General features: G+C 42.7%; 1 protein-coding gene across 1 annotated transcript in view; it reads right to left on the reverse strand.

The window, feature by feature from the left end:
* Positions 1 to 1603: 1603 nt before the first annotated feature.
* The window catches only part of naglu (N-acetylglucosaminidase, alpha), a 37518-nt gene continuing 22277 nt past the window's right edge, over positions 1604 to 16844 (reverse strand). The window contains exons 4-6 of the mRNA XM_059957806.1: positions 16062 to 16147; positions 12084 to 12340; positions 1604 to 5315 (exon numbers count right to left, since the gene is read on the reverse strand). Coding sequence (XP_059813789.1) covers positions 4111 to 5315; positions 12084 to 12340; positions 16062 to 16147 — 1548 coding nt within the window. The 3' untranslated portion in view covers positions 1604 to 4110. The remainder of the gene's footprint in view (positions 5316 to 12083; positions 12341 to 16061; positions 16148 to 16844) is intronic.

Genomic DNA, 16844 nt, shown 5'->3' on the forward strand with positions numbered 1-16844 from the left:
CCTCGGGCGACTGAGGAGATTCGGCACGACATCGGAAACTTTGACAAATTTCTATAGATGCACAGTGGCAAGTATATTGACTGGCTGCATCACAGCCTGGGATGGAAACACCAATGCCCTGGAGTGGAAAATCCTACAAAAGGTTGTGGATTTGCCTAGTGCATCACTGGTAAAGCCCTCCCAGACATTGAGTACACCTACATGAAACGATGTCGCAGATCCCCATCACCCAGGCCATGCTCTCTTCTTGCTGCTGCCATCCGGAAGGAGGTACAGGAGCCTCAGGACTCGCACCACCGGGTTCAGGAACAATTACTACCCCTCAACCATCAGGCTCCTGAACAAAAGTGGAGAACTGCACTCACCTGCCCATCCATTGAGATGTTCCCACAACGAATGATTTCACTCTCAGGACTGTTTATCTCGGTGTCTCATTTTCTTGTTATTTATAATTTGCAGAGTTTGTTGTCTTCTGCGCTCTGGTTGATCTTTCATTGATCCTGTCATAGTCACTGTTCTAAAGATTTGCTGAGTATGCCCACAGAAGATGCCATCTCAGGTACTTTGATAGTAATTTTACTTTTGTAATACCCTGATTTAGACTATGCTTTATTGTATTAATAGTTATGAAGCATGCTCCTTTAATTACCTTGTAAAGGGTCTTTCATTTTTTTGGCTGTTTAAAATAACAATTCAGTTGATTTAGTTAGGCTTGTTTTAATAGCCAATAGGATTGGCCTTGTTAACATTTTGTCCATTAAGATGTGCTGGAACATTCTAGAGGGATGGGGAGGGGCAGCCAGTTTTTGGGGAGACAATGCAGGAGTTCTGGGAGGAGGAGAAGGGGGCGGGAAGGTGTCAAGCAAACATGAACTCATTTGGAAGGACAGATACTGGTGTCAGAAAATCCTCATCCAGACAAGTTTCACAGAGAATGCAGGTGACTTGTAATAAGCTAATTATCACACGACCTTGGAGAAAGTTCAGGATGTCTTGTTCTTGGATATCTATTCATATTTCGCTTGGACTGGGTTTTCAAGCAGAAATGTTCAGTACCATGAGAAAACGACGTGAAACAAATCAGAGCTCCAACGATTACGGGTCCACTATGGGCTAATTAATAGATCTGTAATTGTCACTTTTATTTATTTTTGTTGGCTATAGTTCAAAATATTTTGTTAATGAAACCTTAATCTAAGCTTATACACATGAGATACTATTGTTTTCTGGTGAACTGTAAATTTGCCTCAAGTCAGTGTTCATACAAGTAACATTCCTGCTTCCCTGTAAAGGAACATTCAAATCTTCATCTTTTGCGTTTGCCCTGGACATGGTTATTTATTGAAAATGGCCTTCCCATCATTTCCTGCTCATTATCCAGTGATGATGCTGCTAGCTTGCATTCCTTGTAACAATTAACTCATTAACTACTACGATGAGAGGCCGACAATTATTATTTCTTCCTTTTTGTATTTGTACAGGTTGCTCTCTTGAGCATACCGGTTGATGTGGTGTGTCATTGATTCTGTGATTGTTAATATTCTATGGATTGAGTACGCCCACAAGAAAATTAAACTCAAGGTTGGAGATGGTGACACGCATGTACTTTGAAAATAAATTTACTTTGAACATGGCATAACTCTGGGAAAAAGACCAGCACCATATAAAACAGCAGATTTAAAAGATTCCTGGTATTTTATTGGCTGCAGTTCCACATGTCCTAAAAAGGACATCATTATTCAAATTCATCCGCATTCATTTCAAAAATAAATCATTTTTTTTTAAAACAATGCTTCACAAGCATGCACAAGGCTTCAAAGTGATCAGTTATGGCAGCAAGACCTGAGTGGATCACTAAAGCACAGTCTGGAGAGTGTTGTTAGTCGCAGCCACTCGACTCAATGTCCTCAGGTTGTCTATCGATATAGAGTGGACTTGAACAGTTAGAGTTACACACTTCAAGGGAAATCTAAATAATGATTGCCTTTCTGATTGAGGTAGACACGTTTACTGTGAATGTTCTGTGGGAAGATACAACACGGCCTTAGGACCAAATTGTCCACAATGACTGAGATTTTCATCCGAGCTCAACCTACCTGGAAACAGGTCCTTGGGTTAAATTGTCCACACGGACTGAGATACTCGTCTACATTAATCCCACTTGGCCACCTTTGGCCCATATCCCGCCAAAGTGTTCCTGTTCACACAACTGTACATATGCCTTCCTAAAAAGTTGTTATTGTACCTGCTTCAGCCACCTTGTTTGGCAAGTTTCTTTCAAACATGGACTGCCCTCTGCACAAAGTAGTTGCCCCTGAGGTCCCTCCTAAATCTTCCCCCTCTCACCTTAAACCCCTGGCCTTGTGTCCACTCCTCTTCCCTGGGGAATTCTGCATCCAAGCCCCTCCTGATTCTACACATCTTCATAGGGGACATCTTCCCTAGGGAAATCTCACAGGAGAGACACTGGAAGAATGGAGAAAGGAGGAGAGGAACCAGAGATGTTCTTGCACTTATCTGGATAGAACACCATTTACGATTCCTCAGTCCACTTCTCTATCTGGTCAAGATTTCCCAGTAATTCTGATAAATTTCCTTCACTGTCTTATGACACCATCAATTTCAGTGACTTACTAACCACGTCCGAAATTCAAAGGCAAGCTATAAGGGAACACAAAGTCAGCTACATATTGTCAGGGGATTATATTGTGTTTGTAAACCAGTTTTTGGCACCCTCAATACCATTTCTATTTGATACAGAAGTAAACACTGACAAAAAGCTACACCAAAAAGGAAAGGAGTTTTCTCCCTCGACATTTGGTATGGAGTAAATACTGAATGGAACAGCTCAGCTTTCAGAAAGCTACACCAAAAAGGAAAGGAGTTTTCTCCCTCGACATTTGGTATGGAGTAAATACTGAATGGAACAGCTCAGCTTTCAGAAAGCTACACCAAAAAGGAAAGGAGTTTTCTCCCTCGACATTTGGTATGGAGTAAATACTGAATGGAACAGCTCAGCTTTCAGAAAGCTACACCAAAAAGGAAAGGAGTTTTCTCCCTCGACATTTGGTATGGAGTAAATACTGAATGGAACAGCTCAGCTTTCAGAAAGCTACACCTAAAAGGAAAGGCGCTTTGCCCCACCTCATTCAGACAACTAGTGACTTACACACAGTAGTTTGGAGAGAGTGCAGCATTGTTCTCCAGCGTTAACGAGTTAGCCTCCATCAACCAGACCCTGACTGGAGATGATTGACCTGAGACTGTAAGCAAACAGCACGTTTTCGATCCAAACACCAAGTTTGTTCCAGGTGGTTAAAACAAGTTCATCAAAAAGCTGAATTTTGGGAGAATTCATCTGAATTCTTAGTTCTGATGGTAGACTGTGGTATTCCAGTGGGATTTCTATATATGATACTTACAGAGGGACTGTGGCTATTGTTCTGAGGCTGATTACTGTTTTGTAGTACGGTTGGCAAAGACTACTCATATCATATATCTTACATACACGAAGAGTAATCAATGGATTAAATGACCGTAAAGCAAATGGACTCTGTGTGTGGGTTCTATCTCCCAGTCTGTCAACATCTGCAGATCTAACACCTCAGAGAGTTAGTGTGAAGGACTATACCCCTGATGATAATCAGTTTTGACGGGGCCTATTTATTCTTAGCTTTCTGTGCTGTGTACTTAGATGGTATGAAATGGTTTCTACATTCTCCGCATGTCTCTTCTGCTTAGGCACAGCTCACTTATCCCAGGGTTTCAGGGAGACAGTAATGATCCAAGAAGCACAACAAGAAACCTTTGTTAGAGAAAGCCCCTCTGATGTTGACAGTACTCAGAAAGGAGCAACAAATTCTATAAAGTGCAGAGGGCATGGAGCCATTTCATGGCTACAGAACTAAAGTGCTAACCCTTTGAAGAAATATTACAAAATTTAACTATTATACGCCGGGTTTATGGAATGGGTATTAACATTTCTGTCTGACACCCATTTGAGCTGGAAGTTGCTCTGTATATCCTGTCAATCACATCACAGCCAAGCAAAGAAATCACTTTCAGGTTAATCCTTACAGAACATTATTGCGGTCAAAATCAAATTTGTTGTTAATTATTCCTTTTCATTGCTTGGGGATAATATTGCAGAAAGATTTTGTTTGCAATCTCAATGGTATTTCCTATGGGTTTATCTGGGTATTTCACTTTATTTACGATAAAGTTTTGTTCTACTTCAAAGACCACTTGGTCAAAATGGGCTTGACTGAATGGAATTTTCATTTTAAGACACCTGATCAGTGTTGACACGAAGAGTTCCCAGCGGGCTGCGTAGTAATCCTTAACCAGACCTCCCCACTGCTTGTTAGCATAATCCAAAAGATTCCCATCTGGCCCCCAAAGAGTAATCTGACTCCGGGCATTGAATTCGTACAGGTTCGCTTCCTTTTCAGTTGCTGCCAAGGACCGAGCTGTTTCTATCCAATGGCCCAGTAAAAACTGGCCGTCACTGGTCAAGAGGCTATCAAGATCGCGGAGCAGTCCATGAACTAAAGTGTCTCCCGCAGCCCACAGCTCCACAATTGAATATTGCGAAAAAGCCTTCTTGATGTCTTCGTAAAACTCTGATGCTAGAAGTTGCACCGACTGCCTCGTTAGATCAACAAGGTCATATCTGAAGGTATCACTGGAGTTCAGTTCAGAAACAGCTTTTTGCATTCGATTCCACGCTTCGTAAACATCAGTCTTGTTATACCACAGTGCTGTACGCAGTTTCAGAGAGGGCCTGTGAACTAATGGACTCCTGTTGTGGTTTTGCATGTAGGAAGTGTTATTGTAAACACTTCGGAATAAGAGCAGCCAGGCAGCTGCCGCAGCGTCATTCCTCTTTCCGTACCGTCTCCGAGCGTAGGACATGGCCCACTCGGTGAGATTTAACGGCTTTTGACACCAGCTGATTTCATTCATCAGCTCATACACCACGTCGTTCTGTTCAATTCCCTCTGGAGTTATTCCAGTCCCCACCATGGTGGAATTTGGAAAAGCCCTGGCTTTGAAAGGGCCTCTATTGATGCTTTCCACCATTCCATACATCCCTGTGTTGCCACCAAAGTTATGTAGCATGCACCAGATGAACGGCTGTCCATAGAACGACTCGGTGAGTGAGTAGGCTGCCTTGCTCTCAGCAAACAAATCCAGAATAATCATCCGCCCCAAGGGCACTCCATGCAACAAAGCCTTCACCTGGGTCGGCCCCCAAAACGACTGCCTATTCAGAAAAAGCCATCCTTGCATAAGCCATATTGCCGAAGGGTCCACTGTGAAAAAAGAAACACATTGTAACTGTGTAGACCATGCAAAATGCTTATTTACACAGTTTAAAACTAATTGTTTATATAAAGAGGATATATTGTTATTAATGACACCACAGTCAAGATTGATATGGTGATATAGGTAAGACTGTAAGGCCATTAGACATTAGGCCATTCAGCCCATCAAGTCTGCTCCACCATTCCATCTTGGCTGACTTACTATCCCTCTCAACCCCATTCTCCTCCTCCTTCCTATAACCTCTGACACCCTGACAAATCAAGTACCAATTGACCTTCGCTTTAAATATACCCAATGTCTTGGCCTCCACAGATTCATCTCCGGAACTCCATACCTGAACAAGGATAAGTAGAGAAAAGGATCTGAAAAAGGCCAAATTAATTCATATGAAAGTGTCGAATAAATGGTCCCCAGGTTTCTTCAAATTTAATTGAAGAATCAAAAATAGTGCTTCTAATTTTTTCCAAACTCAGATAGGAAATAGTTTGGGAGAACCACTGAGATGTGGTAGGAGGATTTACTTCTTTCCAGTTTTGTAATATAGACCTTCTGGCAATTAATGTTACAAAGACAATCATTCGTCTGATTGAAGGGGAAAGCTGATTGCCATCAAGTTTTTTTCTTGACACTATCATATATTTATAAACTGTTATTATTGCCCATGTTAGTTTAGTTTAGTATTTTTTTCAATATATATTTTCTTCTATATATTTTCAAATTTTTCTTTTTTGATGATTATTTTTGTTTTTTTTCATATATATTTATATAGACTTGATTGATTTATGTACCTTTTGTTGATTGATGTTTAATAGGATATTATTATCCTATTACTAATGTAATTTCAAGTTTATTGAATTTGTAATCTATTCATTATCATGTGTTGTTTTTTTTATATATGAAATTTAATAAAAAGATTGAAAAAGAAAGAAAGATTCATCTCCCCCTGGCTAAAGAAATTCGTCATTTCTCATCTAAATGGACATCCCTCAATTGAGGCTCTGCCCTCTCGTCCTAAACTCCCCCACTAAATAAAATGAAATATCTTTATTGTCATTGCATAGAACAACTTGTCACGCACCGATACAGCGAAAGTGAGTTTGCAACTCTCGTACTCAGCGCTAAAACAACAAATAAATAAACAATAAATAAAATCCAGTAACCAGCCAGTACAAGCGATGTCCAGCAGAACAAAAGCGCATCTCAGATGCACAACAGCCATAAACCAGTGTTAAAAGTAGCAATATAACAAATTTATGGATGATGCTTGATCGACTGGTTCAAACCAATTATAGCTCTGGGGAAAAAGCTATTTTTCAGTCTGGAGGTGACTGGAGGTGAGGGCATAGAAAATCTTATAACGTCTGCCAGATGGAAGAAGTTCAAACAGATGATTGCATGGGTGTGTATTGTCCTGACAGACACTTGTAGCTTTCCTTAGGCAGTGTGAGCTGTAGGTGTCCTCCAGGGCTGTGAGCTGTGTCCCTATGATCTTCTGTGCACTAGAGACAACCCGCTGAAGTGCTTTCCTATCAGCTGCTGTACAACTGGGATACCTCACAGAGATGCAGTATGTTAAGATGCTCTCTATGGTGCAGCGGTAAAAGGTCACCAGCATCGGTTCAGGTAGACCAGCTTTCTTCCTGAGGACAAACAAGCTTTGCTGTGCTTTCTTAACTATTGTCGTGGTGTTAGTGGACCATGTAAGGCCTTCTGAGATGTGTATTCCCAGAAACCTGAAACTGCACACTCTCTCCGCTATGTTCTCCGTTAATGTAGACTGGAACGTACTCGTCATCCTGTGACTTTCCAAAGTTGATAATTAGGTCTTTGCTGTATTAAGAGACAGGTTGTTCTCTGAGCACCAGCTCAGTAAGTTCTGTACCTCCACTCTGTATACTAATTCGTCTCTGTTGGAGATCAAACCAATAACTGTTGTGTTGTCTGCGAATTTGACGATGGTATTGGTGTTAAATGCAGGAACACAGTCGTAAGTGAAGAGGGAGTATGGGACTCAATACACAACCTTGTGGTGTACCAGTATAAAGGAAACATCCACTAACTAATCCCTTCAATATCCGGTCTCCCAGACAACCCTGCCCAGGCCTACGCCCTGGAAACCTTCCAAGGCGCAAATCCATGGTCTCACGAGACTAACGGATGCCTAAAATTCTCATGAACCTCCTCTGGGCCATCTCCAATGCCAGCACATTATTTCTTAGATAAGGGGCCCAAAACTGCTCAGAATACTGCAAGTGCAGTCCGACCAATGCCTTATAAAGCCTCAGCGTTACATCCTTACTTTTGTATTCTAGTGCTCTCGATATGAATACTAATGCATTTGCCTTCCTCACCACTGACTCAAATTGCAAGTTAACCTATCAGGAAGCCTGCACGTGGACTCCCAAGATCCTCTGCAAACTTTTGTTGAATTTACAGAACAGTCCATGTCTTTATTCCTTCTACCAAACTGCATGACCATACACTTCATGACACTGTACTTCTTTGCCCATTCCCCTGTCCAAGCCCTTCTGCAGACAGCCTACTTCCTCAACACTACCTGCCGCTCATAATCTTCTACATTCCCACTAACTTTTGCTATATTATTGCTTTTAAGTTGTCGACTTTCCTTGTCAGGCACATCCTCATCCTCCCTTTGGAATATATTCATGCCTCACTCCACTGAAATATTAATACATCTTCTCCCTCTTCTGCAGGGTAAATTCTATCAAATTATGACCACTGCCTCCTTAGGGTTCCTTTACCTTAAGCGTAAACATTCATCTCCTGAATCAAAACTGGTTTATTGCACAAAACCCAATCCAGGATCATCCTTCCCCGAGTGGACTCATCCACAAGCTGCACTAAAAAGTCATCTCATAGGCACTCTACAAATTCCCTCTCTTGGGAACTAGCTCCAACCAGATTTTCCCAATCTACCTGCACATTGAAATTCCCCATGACGATCGCAGGATTCCCTTTTTCACATGCTTTTTCCAACTCCCTTTGTAATTTATAGCCCACATCCTGGCTACTGTTCAGAGGTCTGCATATAACACACATTAGGGTCTTTTTACCCTTGTAGTTTCTTATCTCTACCACAAGGATACTACAACTTCCGACCCTATGTCACTTCTTTCTAAGGATTCAATTTCATTTTTTACCAATACAGTCACCCCACCCGCTCTGCCAACCTGCGCCTTTTTGATACAATGTGTACCCTCAGATGTTAAGTACCATTTCAGGCTCCTTATCGCAGTTTCTAAGGAGCTGCAGCTTGATATACTTGGGAGTTATCAGTGAAGCTGGAGGTCTCCCAAATTTCCCACATCTCACACAAGGAACGTATCACTACTTCTGGATCTTTTCTCAGCAGACTCGCTATGAACCAACAGGGAAAAGGAATACCTACCAGAAACTTTCCACCTGGGCTTGCCCAAGCCTAGTCTCTGGTAGCAATTTCTGGATTGCCGCCTGTGCCACGTGCCAGTGAGGGTACAAACAGGATGATTTGGCAACCTAATGCGTGGCTGAGAAACTTGTGCCAGGGCCATGTTCTGGGATCATTGGGATCTCTTCTGGGGGAGGTATGGCCTGTGATGGGTTACACTTGAACTCGAAGGGGATCAATATTCTCATAGGTAGGTTTGTTAGAGCTTTTCCAGAGGGTTTAAACTTATTTGGCTGGGGAGGGGGTGGGAACTGGTGTGAAGGGACTCAACAGGACGGGTAGTGAAGAAGAAAAGATGGCGTGCAGTCAGACTGTCAAGAGAAATAGATGATGGGACATAATTGCAGCCAGCAGGGTGAGTATCAGACCATTACAGATGCAGAATCAAAAAGGGTACAAATGCAGTACTCAAAGTGTTATATCTCAGTGCACAGAGCACAAGATATAAGGTGGATATAAGATACAAGAGCTGCAGCACTTTTATAGATTGTCAGTTATGATTTGTGACCATCACTGAATCGTGGCTAAAGGAGGATTGTAGTCCAACGTTGCATTGGAGGTAGTGTAGCTCTTCTGGTAAAGAATGGCATCAAATCAGTAGAACTGGAAGCCATAGGATCGGAAGATGTTGAATCCTTGAGGGCTGAGTTAAGAAACTGTAAGGGTGAAAGGACTCTGATGGCATACAGGCCTGCTAACAGTAGCTGAGAGGCGGACCGCAGATTAAACAGGGAACAGAAAAAGCATGTCAGAAAGGCAATGTTAGGATAGTCATGGGAAATTTTAACATGCAGGTCGATTGGGAAAATCAGGCTGGTAATGGATCCCAAGACAGTGAGTCTGTTGAATGTCTATGAGATGGCTTTTTAGAATAGTTTGTCTTTGAACCTACTAGGTGATCAACTGTACTAGATTGGGTATTATGTAATGAACTGGAGGCAATTAGGGAGCTTAAGGTAAAAGAACCCTTAGGAACCAGTGATCACAACATGATTGTGTTCAGCTTGAAATTTGGAAGAGAGAAAGTAAAGCCTGATGTAGCAATATTTCAGCAGAGTAAAGGAATATACGGTGATATGAGAGAAAGGAAGCACCCGAAGTAGATTGGAATGAGATGCTGGCAGGGATGACAGCAGAGAAGCAGTGGCATGAGTTTCTGGGAAGAATGGAAGGTGTAGGACATGTGTATTCGAAAAGTGAAGAAATACTCAAATGGTAAAATAGTACAACCATGGCTGACAAGGGAAGTAATGTAAACACTACAGAGAAGGCATTCAACAAAGCAAAAATTAGTGGGAAGACAGGATTGGGAAGCTTTTAAAACCCTACGGGAGGGGGGGCAAATAAAAGCATCATTAGGAGGAAAAAGATGAAATATGAAAGCAAGCTAGCAAACAATATCAAAGTGGATAGTAAAAGTTTTTTTGAAGTATATAAAAAATGAGAGAGATGAGAGTGGGTACAGGACCGCTAGAAAATGAGGCCAGAGAAATAATATCAGGTGACAAGGAGATGGCAGGTTAACTAAATGAGAAGCTTGCATCATTCTTCACTGTGGAAGACACTAGCAGCGTGCCAGATGTTCAAGGGTGTGAGAGAAGAGAAATTAGAAGTTCCTATTACAAGGGAGAAGGTGCTCAAAAAGCTGAAAGACCTAAAGTTACATAAATCACTCAGACCAGATGAACTGTAACCCTAGGGTTCTAGTGGTAGAGATTGTGAAGGCACTTGTAATGCTCTTTCAAAATTCACTGGTCTCTGGCACAGTGCCAGAGGACTGGGGAATGGCAATCTTTAAGAAAGGAGGAAGTCAGCAGAAAGGAAATTATAGACCAGTTAGCCTGACCTCAGTAGTTGGGAAGATATTGGAGTCAATTGTTAAGGATGAGGTTACGGACATCTTGGTGACACAGGACAAGATAGGACAAAGTCAGCATGGTATCCTTAAAGGAAAATCCTGCCTGATGAACCTGTTGGAATTCTTTGAGGAGATTACAAGTAGGATATATAAATGGGACGCAGTAGATGTTGTATATTTGGACTTTCAGAAGGCCTTTGACAAGGTGCCATACACGAGACTGCTTACCATGTTATTACAGGAAAGTTAGCGGCATAGTTAGAGCAATGGATGATTGGTAGGAGGCAGCAAGTGGGAATATGATGAGCCCTTTCTGGTTGGCTGCCAGTGACTAGTGGTGTTCCGCAGGGGTCAGTGTTGGGACCGCTTCTTTTTATGCTGTATATCAATGATTTAGATGATGGAATAGATGGCTTTGTTGCCAAGTTTGCAGATGATACAGAGATTGGTGAAGGGGCAGGTAGTGCAGAGGAAACAGGAAGGCTGCAGAAGGACTTAGACAGATTAGGAGAATGGGCAAGAGAGCGGCAAATGAAATACAATGTTAGAAAATGCATGGTCATGCACTTTGATAGTAGAAATAAATTCTGCAGACAGTTTTTCAAATGCGGAAAAAATCCAGACATCTGAGATGAAAAAGGACTTGAGAATTTTTGTGCAGAAAAACCTAAAAGTTAACTTGTAGGTTGACTCGGTGGTGAGGAAGGCAAATGCAATGTTAGCATTCGCTACAAGAGGTCTAGTATATAAAGGCAGGCATGTGATGCTGAAGTTTTATAAGGCACTGGTGAGGACTCGCCTTGAGTATTGTAAATAGTTTGGCCTCATGTAAGAAAAGTTACACTGGCACTGGAGAGGGTTCAGAGGAGATTCACAATGATGATTCCGGGAATAAAAGGGTCATACGAGGAACGTTTGGTACCTCTGGGTCGGTACTTGCTGGAATTTAGAAGGTTGAGAAGGCTATCCTGGATGGTATCACAGAGGTACAGAGAAATTGTCATGAATTTGTGTAATTTATTACCACAGGCTGCTGTGGAGGCCAGATCTTTGAGTGCATTTAAGGCAGAGATTGAACGGTGCTTGATTGGACATGGCATGAAAGGTTACGGGGAGAAGGCCGGGGATGGGGATGAGGAGGGGAAAAAGGATCAGCCATGACTGAATGGCAGAGCAGTCTTGACAGGCCGAATGGCATAATTCTGCTCCTGTAGTATGGTCTTCTCGTCTAAGCCTGTTGAGCCAAAGACAGACCACTCTAACAATGCCCCAACTCCAGCACTGGCTGCTCCACTTACACCTCCTTTCATTTTATCGGCCCCACAGTGATGGCAGCCTGCTGAAAAGCACCCGAGCTCTTTTTAAACCTCGCACTACATCACCAATGAACGACCTCTCCGGGCTGATTGCCACCTGCCGAGAGAAGTACTATTTTAGTACAGATCTTACCTTGTGTCATTGACTTGAAGACTGCATTGCTGATGGAAGATAAATATTGAGGATCTGATGATTGTGGTGTCATTTCATTGAACACATCTGCACTGTAAATATGGTCGGTGCCAAACTCCTTAATCAGCTCCAACAGGAACATCTTGCCAACTTGTTTGAAAACGGCTGATTCTGGGTCCAGCAGATAGGAGCAGGAGTACGTACAGTTCAAATGCCCCCAGCTCCCAAGCGTTGTGAAGATTTCTTTTGGAAATAATCTGAAAAACAGTTGTTTGAAAGAGCACTTAATTACATCATGGAACTGTGATTTCAGCTCTCATCATCAAGCTAACATCTGGAAAAACAAACCTTATAGAACTGTCCTTCCCGTTACCACTGCACTGGTTTAGCGACGCTGAGAATTAATCACAAATTTAAGTACAGATGGGAAAGAAAAGGTTTCAGCATACAAAGCCAGCACAGCAGCTCTAATTCCTTCAGAGTTTGCAGTGATCCAGCGTGACTTCTAAAACTTCAACAAACTTCTGTAGTTGTGTTGCCGAGAGTGTACTGACTGGCTGCGTCACAGCCTGGTATGGAAACACCAATCCCCTTAAACGGAAAATCCTGCAATATGTAATGGGATCGGCCCACTTCATCACAGGTAAAGCCGTCCCCACCACTGAGCATGAAACGCTGTCACAGGAAAGCAGCATCCATCATCAGAGATCCCCACCACCCAGACCATGCTCTCCTCTCATTGTCGCCATCAGGAAGGTGGTACAGGAACCTCAGAGCTCTCACCACCAGGTTCAAGGACAGATATTACCCTTCAGGATACTGAACAAGTGGGGATAACTTCACTCGCCCCACCACTGAAATATTCCTACAACCAATGATCTCACTTTAAGGACTATCTCGTTATTTCATGCTCTCATTAATTATTGTTGTTTATATTTTCATTTGCACAGTTTATGGTTTTCGGCACTGGTTGATCTTTCATTGATCCTGTTATAGCTACTGTTCAAGAGATTTGTTGAGTATACCCACAGGAAAATTAATCTCAGGGTTGTATATGGTGACGTATATGCAATCTGGTAATAAAATTTACTTTGTACTTTCGATTCCATTCTGAAGCTTTGCTGAAACTTGGAACCCTGTCCCTAACCCTGATCAATAAATTCATTATTGGTAGAAGCCAACTTGGCAATAATCTAAAAACTATCGATAGAGAGGATGAAAAGTTTTATAAAGGCTGATACTGTGACCACCAAAAAGTGATCTTCTACTCTTTATGGTCATTAATATAATGAAAGGGTGGTTGAAAAGAAAATGGTAAAAATTCAAATAGAACAATATTTAGATCAGGGAACTTTCTAACACCCAAGAGACTTTCTAGCACACAAGAGACTTTCTAGCACGCGTTATTCATTAACTTGAGATAAAACATAACTAGATGTATTTAAATGGATAATTCCCATATTTCAAGTTTTTAAGCCATTTATCTGGCCCCCCCCCCCCCCCGTCCGCTCATTAATAAGCGATCCGGCCCACAGAGGCAAAAAGGTTGCCGAACCCACTTCAGGTTAAAACCCCTACTTTCTGACGCCAGTCTTTTTCAAATTTATTGGACAATTACAAGGCCACTCTGGTACTTTGTTAACATAGTCAAAGAGCTCAGAAATTGGCCCTCAGCAGAACTGGTCCATGACAATCAAAAAAAAACCCAACTCAGCTACTCACATTTCCCCGTATTTGGCCCACATTCCAGTAAACCACGAATTCCCAAACTTTTTATAATTCCACGGACCCCCTACCATTAACGAGGGGGGGGGGGGGGGGGTCTCTGGACCCCAGGCTGGGAAGTCCTGGTATAAACCTTTCCTCTCCATGCACCTGTCCCAAAAGTCATAATATCTGCTGCCAGGTATCTCCCAACACAAAGACTAAGGGTGGCAGCAAGATGGGGGGGGTGCTTAGATTAGAAGAGACCTCCAAGAGCACCACAACCTTGTCATGGGGTTTGGAGGCTTGCTTGCCTCAATGACCCGGTGAGCTACATTGGCTGGAGTCAGGGCTTTACGTTTTGATAGATCACCTATGCCAAACAGGTCCAAGGGGCAGAGACCAGACTAAGAGCGGTACACTGGTCCTCCTGGGGGGAGGGGTTCAGTTTAGGACTAACAACCCCGACTGGTCAAACAAAATTTGTTACAGAAACAGCAAATGAAAAATCCTTCTCTACCTGAGTATGTCGGCATTCCTGGGTCTCCTGACACAACGAAGGAAGCCCTGAACACTGCTGGAGATGGAGGACCTTCATCTCCACCCTAAACGCCAGCAGCGTTACAGGCAGCAAGTAAATAGTGGGTTTTTTACCGTCACATGTACTAAGGTAGCAGTGAAATGCTCGTCTTGCGTACTGTGCATACAGATCAGATTTTAGGTAGAACCAGCTAAAATAACAGGAAGCAGAAAACAGACAAAAGCCCAGTACAGGTAGACATCAAGGTCATAAGAGGTAAAAACAGTCACAGAGTAGGGATACGAGCAGTTTGGTTCCAACTGTCCATGCTGGCTGCGTTTCCACCACCCCCCCCCCCCACCTCTGCCTTCTGACCCTTAGCCCTCTAAACCTCCTCTATCTGCAGAGTCAACGCCCTCTCGATCTTCACTGCTCAGCCACCAGTTCAGGCAGCTTATTCCAAAGATGCACCAGCACCACTTGAATGAAGAGGCTGCCCCTGACGTTCCTTTCAAGTCTCTTGCCACTGATATAACCATCTAACAATTACAGCATGGAAACAGGCCATCTTGGCCCTTCTAGTCTGTGCCGAACACTTACTCACAACTAGTCCCACCGACCCGCACTCAACCCATAACCCTCCATTCCTTTCCTGTCCATATACCTATCCAATTTTTTTTTTAAATGACAATACCGAACCCGCCTCTACCACTTCTACTGGAAGCTCGTTCCACACAGCTACCGCTCTGAGTAAAGAAGTTCCCCCTCGTGTTACCCCTAAACTTTTGCCCCTTAACTCTCAATTCATGTCCTCTTGTTTGAATCGCCCCTACTCTCAATGGAAAAAGCCTGTCCACGTCAACTCTATCTATTCCACTGATGCACCATCAATAACTCTAGGAGACTGGAAGTGAAGTTTTATTAACAGTGAAAAGGTCTCGAAGACTGAGGGAGGAGCAGTGCCCCAATCGCCTTTATACAGGAGTCTGTGGGAGGAGCCACAGGAGCAGTCAGCAGAGGGGCGGATCCAGACAGGAATACATAGTTTACCACACCCCCCTCACAATTTTAAATACATCTATCAAGTCCCCCCTCAACCTTCTACACCCTTAATATTAAATCTTGATCTTAAATCTACACTCTTCCTGTTTTTAAGCAGTCTCCCACCACCCAGAAAAAAGGCTACGACCTTTCACCCAGTCTATGTCCATCACCTTGAACACATCCATCAGGCCCTCTCTCAATCGCCTACATTCCAGGAAATAAACTCCTTGCAACTCAGATCCCCAAGTCCAGGCAATATCTTGGTGATTATTTTCTGCACATTAGAGTTTAACAACATCTTTTCTAGTACAGGGTGTCCAAAACTGTACACAGTACTTCAAATGCAGCCTCAACAATTCCTTGCAACAACTCCTCCACTCAATCCATGAAGGCCAGGTCCTGTACCGGCCTGACCGGGTACCCTCTGTTCACTCGAAGGGAACATACAGCACCTGTGGCACCACTTTCAGGAAAAACATCTTCCTGTATGGTCCTATCATCCCTCCCTGTACTAACAGTGGCCCCTGTTTCTGAACTATCCACAGCTATTTAAATTTCCACAAATCTTCTTTCACAGATTTTAACATTTTTATAAATGAATTCCAATGTTCTCAGCTATTTACAGATTGTTTCTGTAGAAACGTTGTAATGTAGGGCTTCCAAAGTCAGTATTACGAGTAACGTTTTCAAAAGAACAAATTGCTACCTACCTGAGGAAGGAAGCAGGGACAAACCCAGCGAAGGCAGGAAGCACTGGCAACATTCCCAATGATCTCATTCGCTGCAGGATCTGATGCTGTTGGGGGGGGGGGGGGGGGAGAAAAGCCAAAAAAAAATCAGAGTAGATTTGTGCTGCAGTTAGCAAATTCCATGCATAATTATTTTAAACACTTTGAAGCAACAAGTTACATAAAAATTACAAGTTAGGACAGGCACCATCTCCTCTGAGTCAGACTCTTTGAAAAGGGCAAATGCACTGTTTCTATCCCAATTACAGGGGTGAGACATATTCCACTAGGCATTTAAATTGTCTCTTTTTCTGCGGTATTATCTTAATAGCATTAATGTGACCAATCAATGATAAGGACAATGGGGACCATTTAGTAAACAACTGTTTAACATGATCAATTAGGGGTAAAAAGTTAACTTTAAGAAGATCCTTATGTTTCTTAGTAATGTGGCATTATCAAGAGAACATATTGTAAGAGATGGCTAAATGAAATAGAGCCTTTTCTTTAAGAAGCCTTTTGTGAAGTGCTTGCGACCTTGGTGTGAAAGAAGTGCTGTAGAGATTGCTGATGAGGTGTAAGGTAGAGAACAAACCCACACTGCTCATGAGGTCCAGGCAAAATAGTCCAAAGTGTAAACGGGGCCATCTTTAAACCTGTCAGGGGAGAGAGAAGGGGTTTCCGATGTCTCTGACCCAGAGGCAGGGTTTCAACCTAAAACATCCACAACTCCTTTCACCCACCCACAGATGCCGCTCGACTTAC

The sequence above is a fragment of the Hypanus sabinus genome (assembly GCF_030144855.1).
Source record: "Hypanus sabinus isolate sHypSab1 chromosome X1 unlocalized genomic scaffold, sHypSab1.hap1 SUPER_X1_unloc_2, whole genome shotgun sequence".
Taxonomy (NCBI): Eukaryota; Metazoa; Chordata; class Chondrichthyes; order Myliobatiformes; family Dasyatidae; genus Hypanus; species Hypanus sabinus.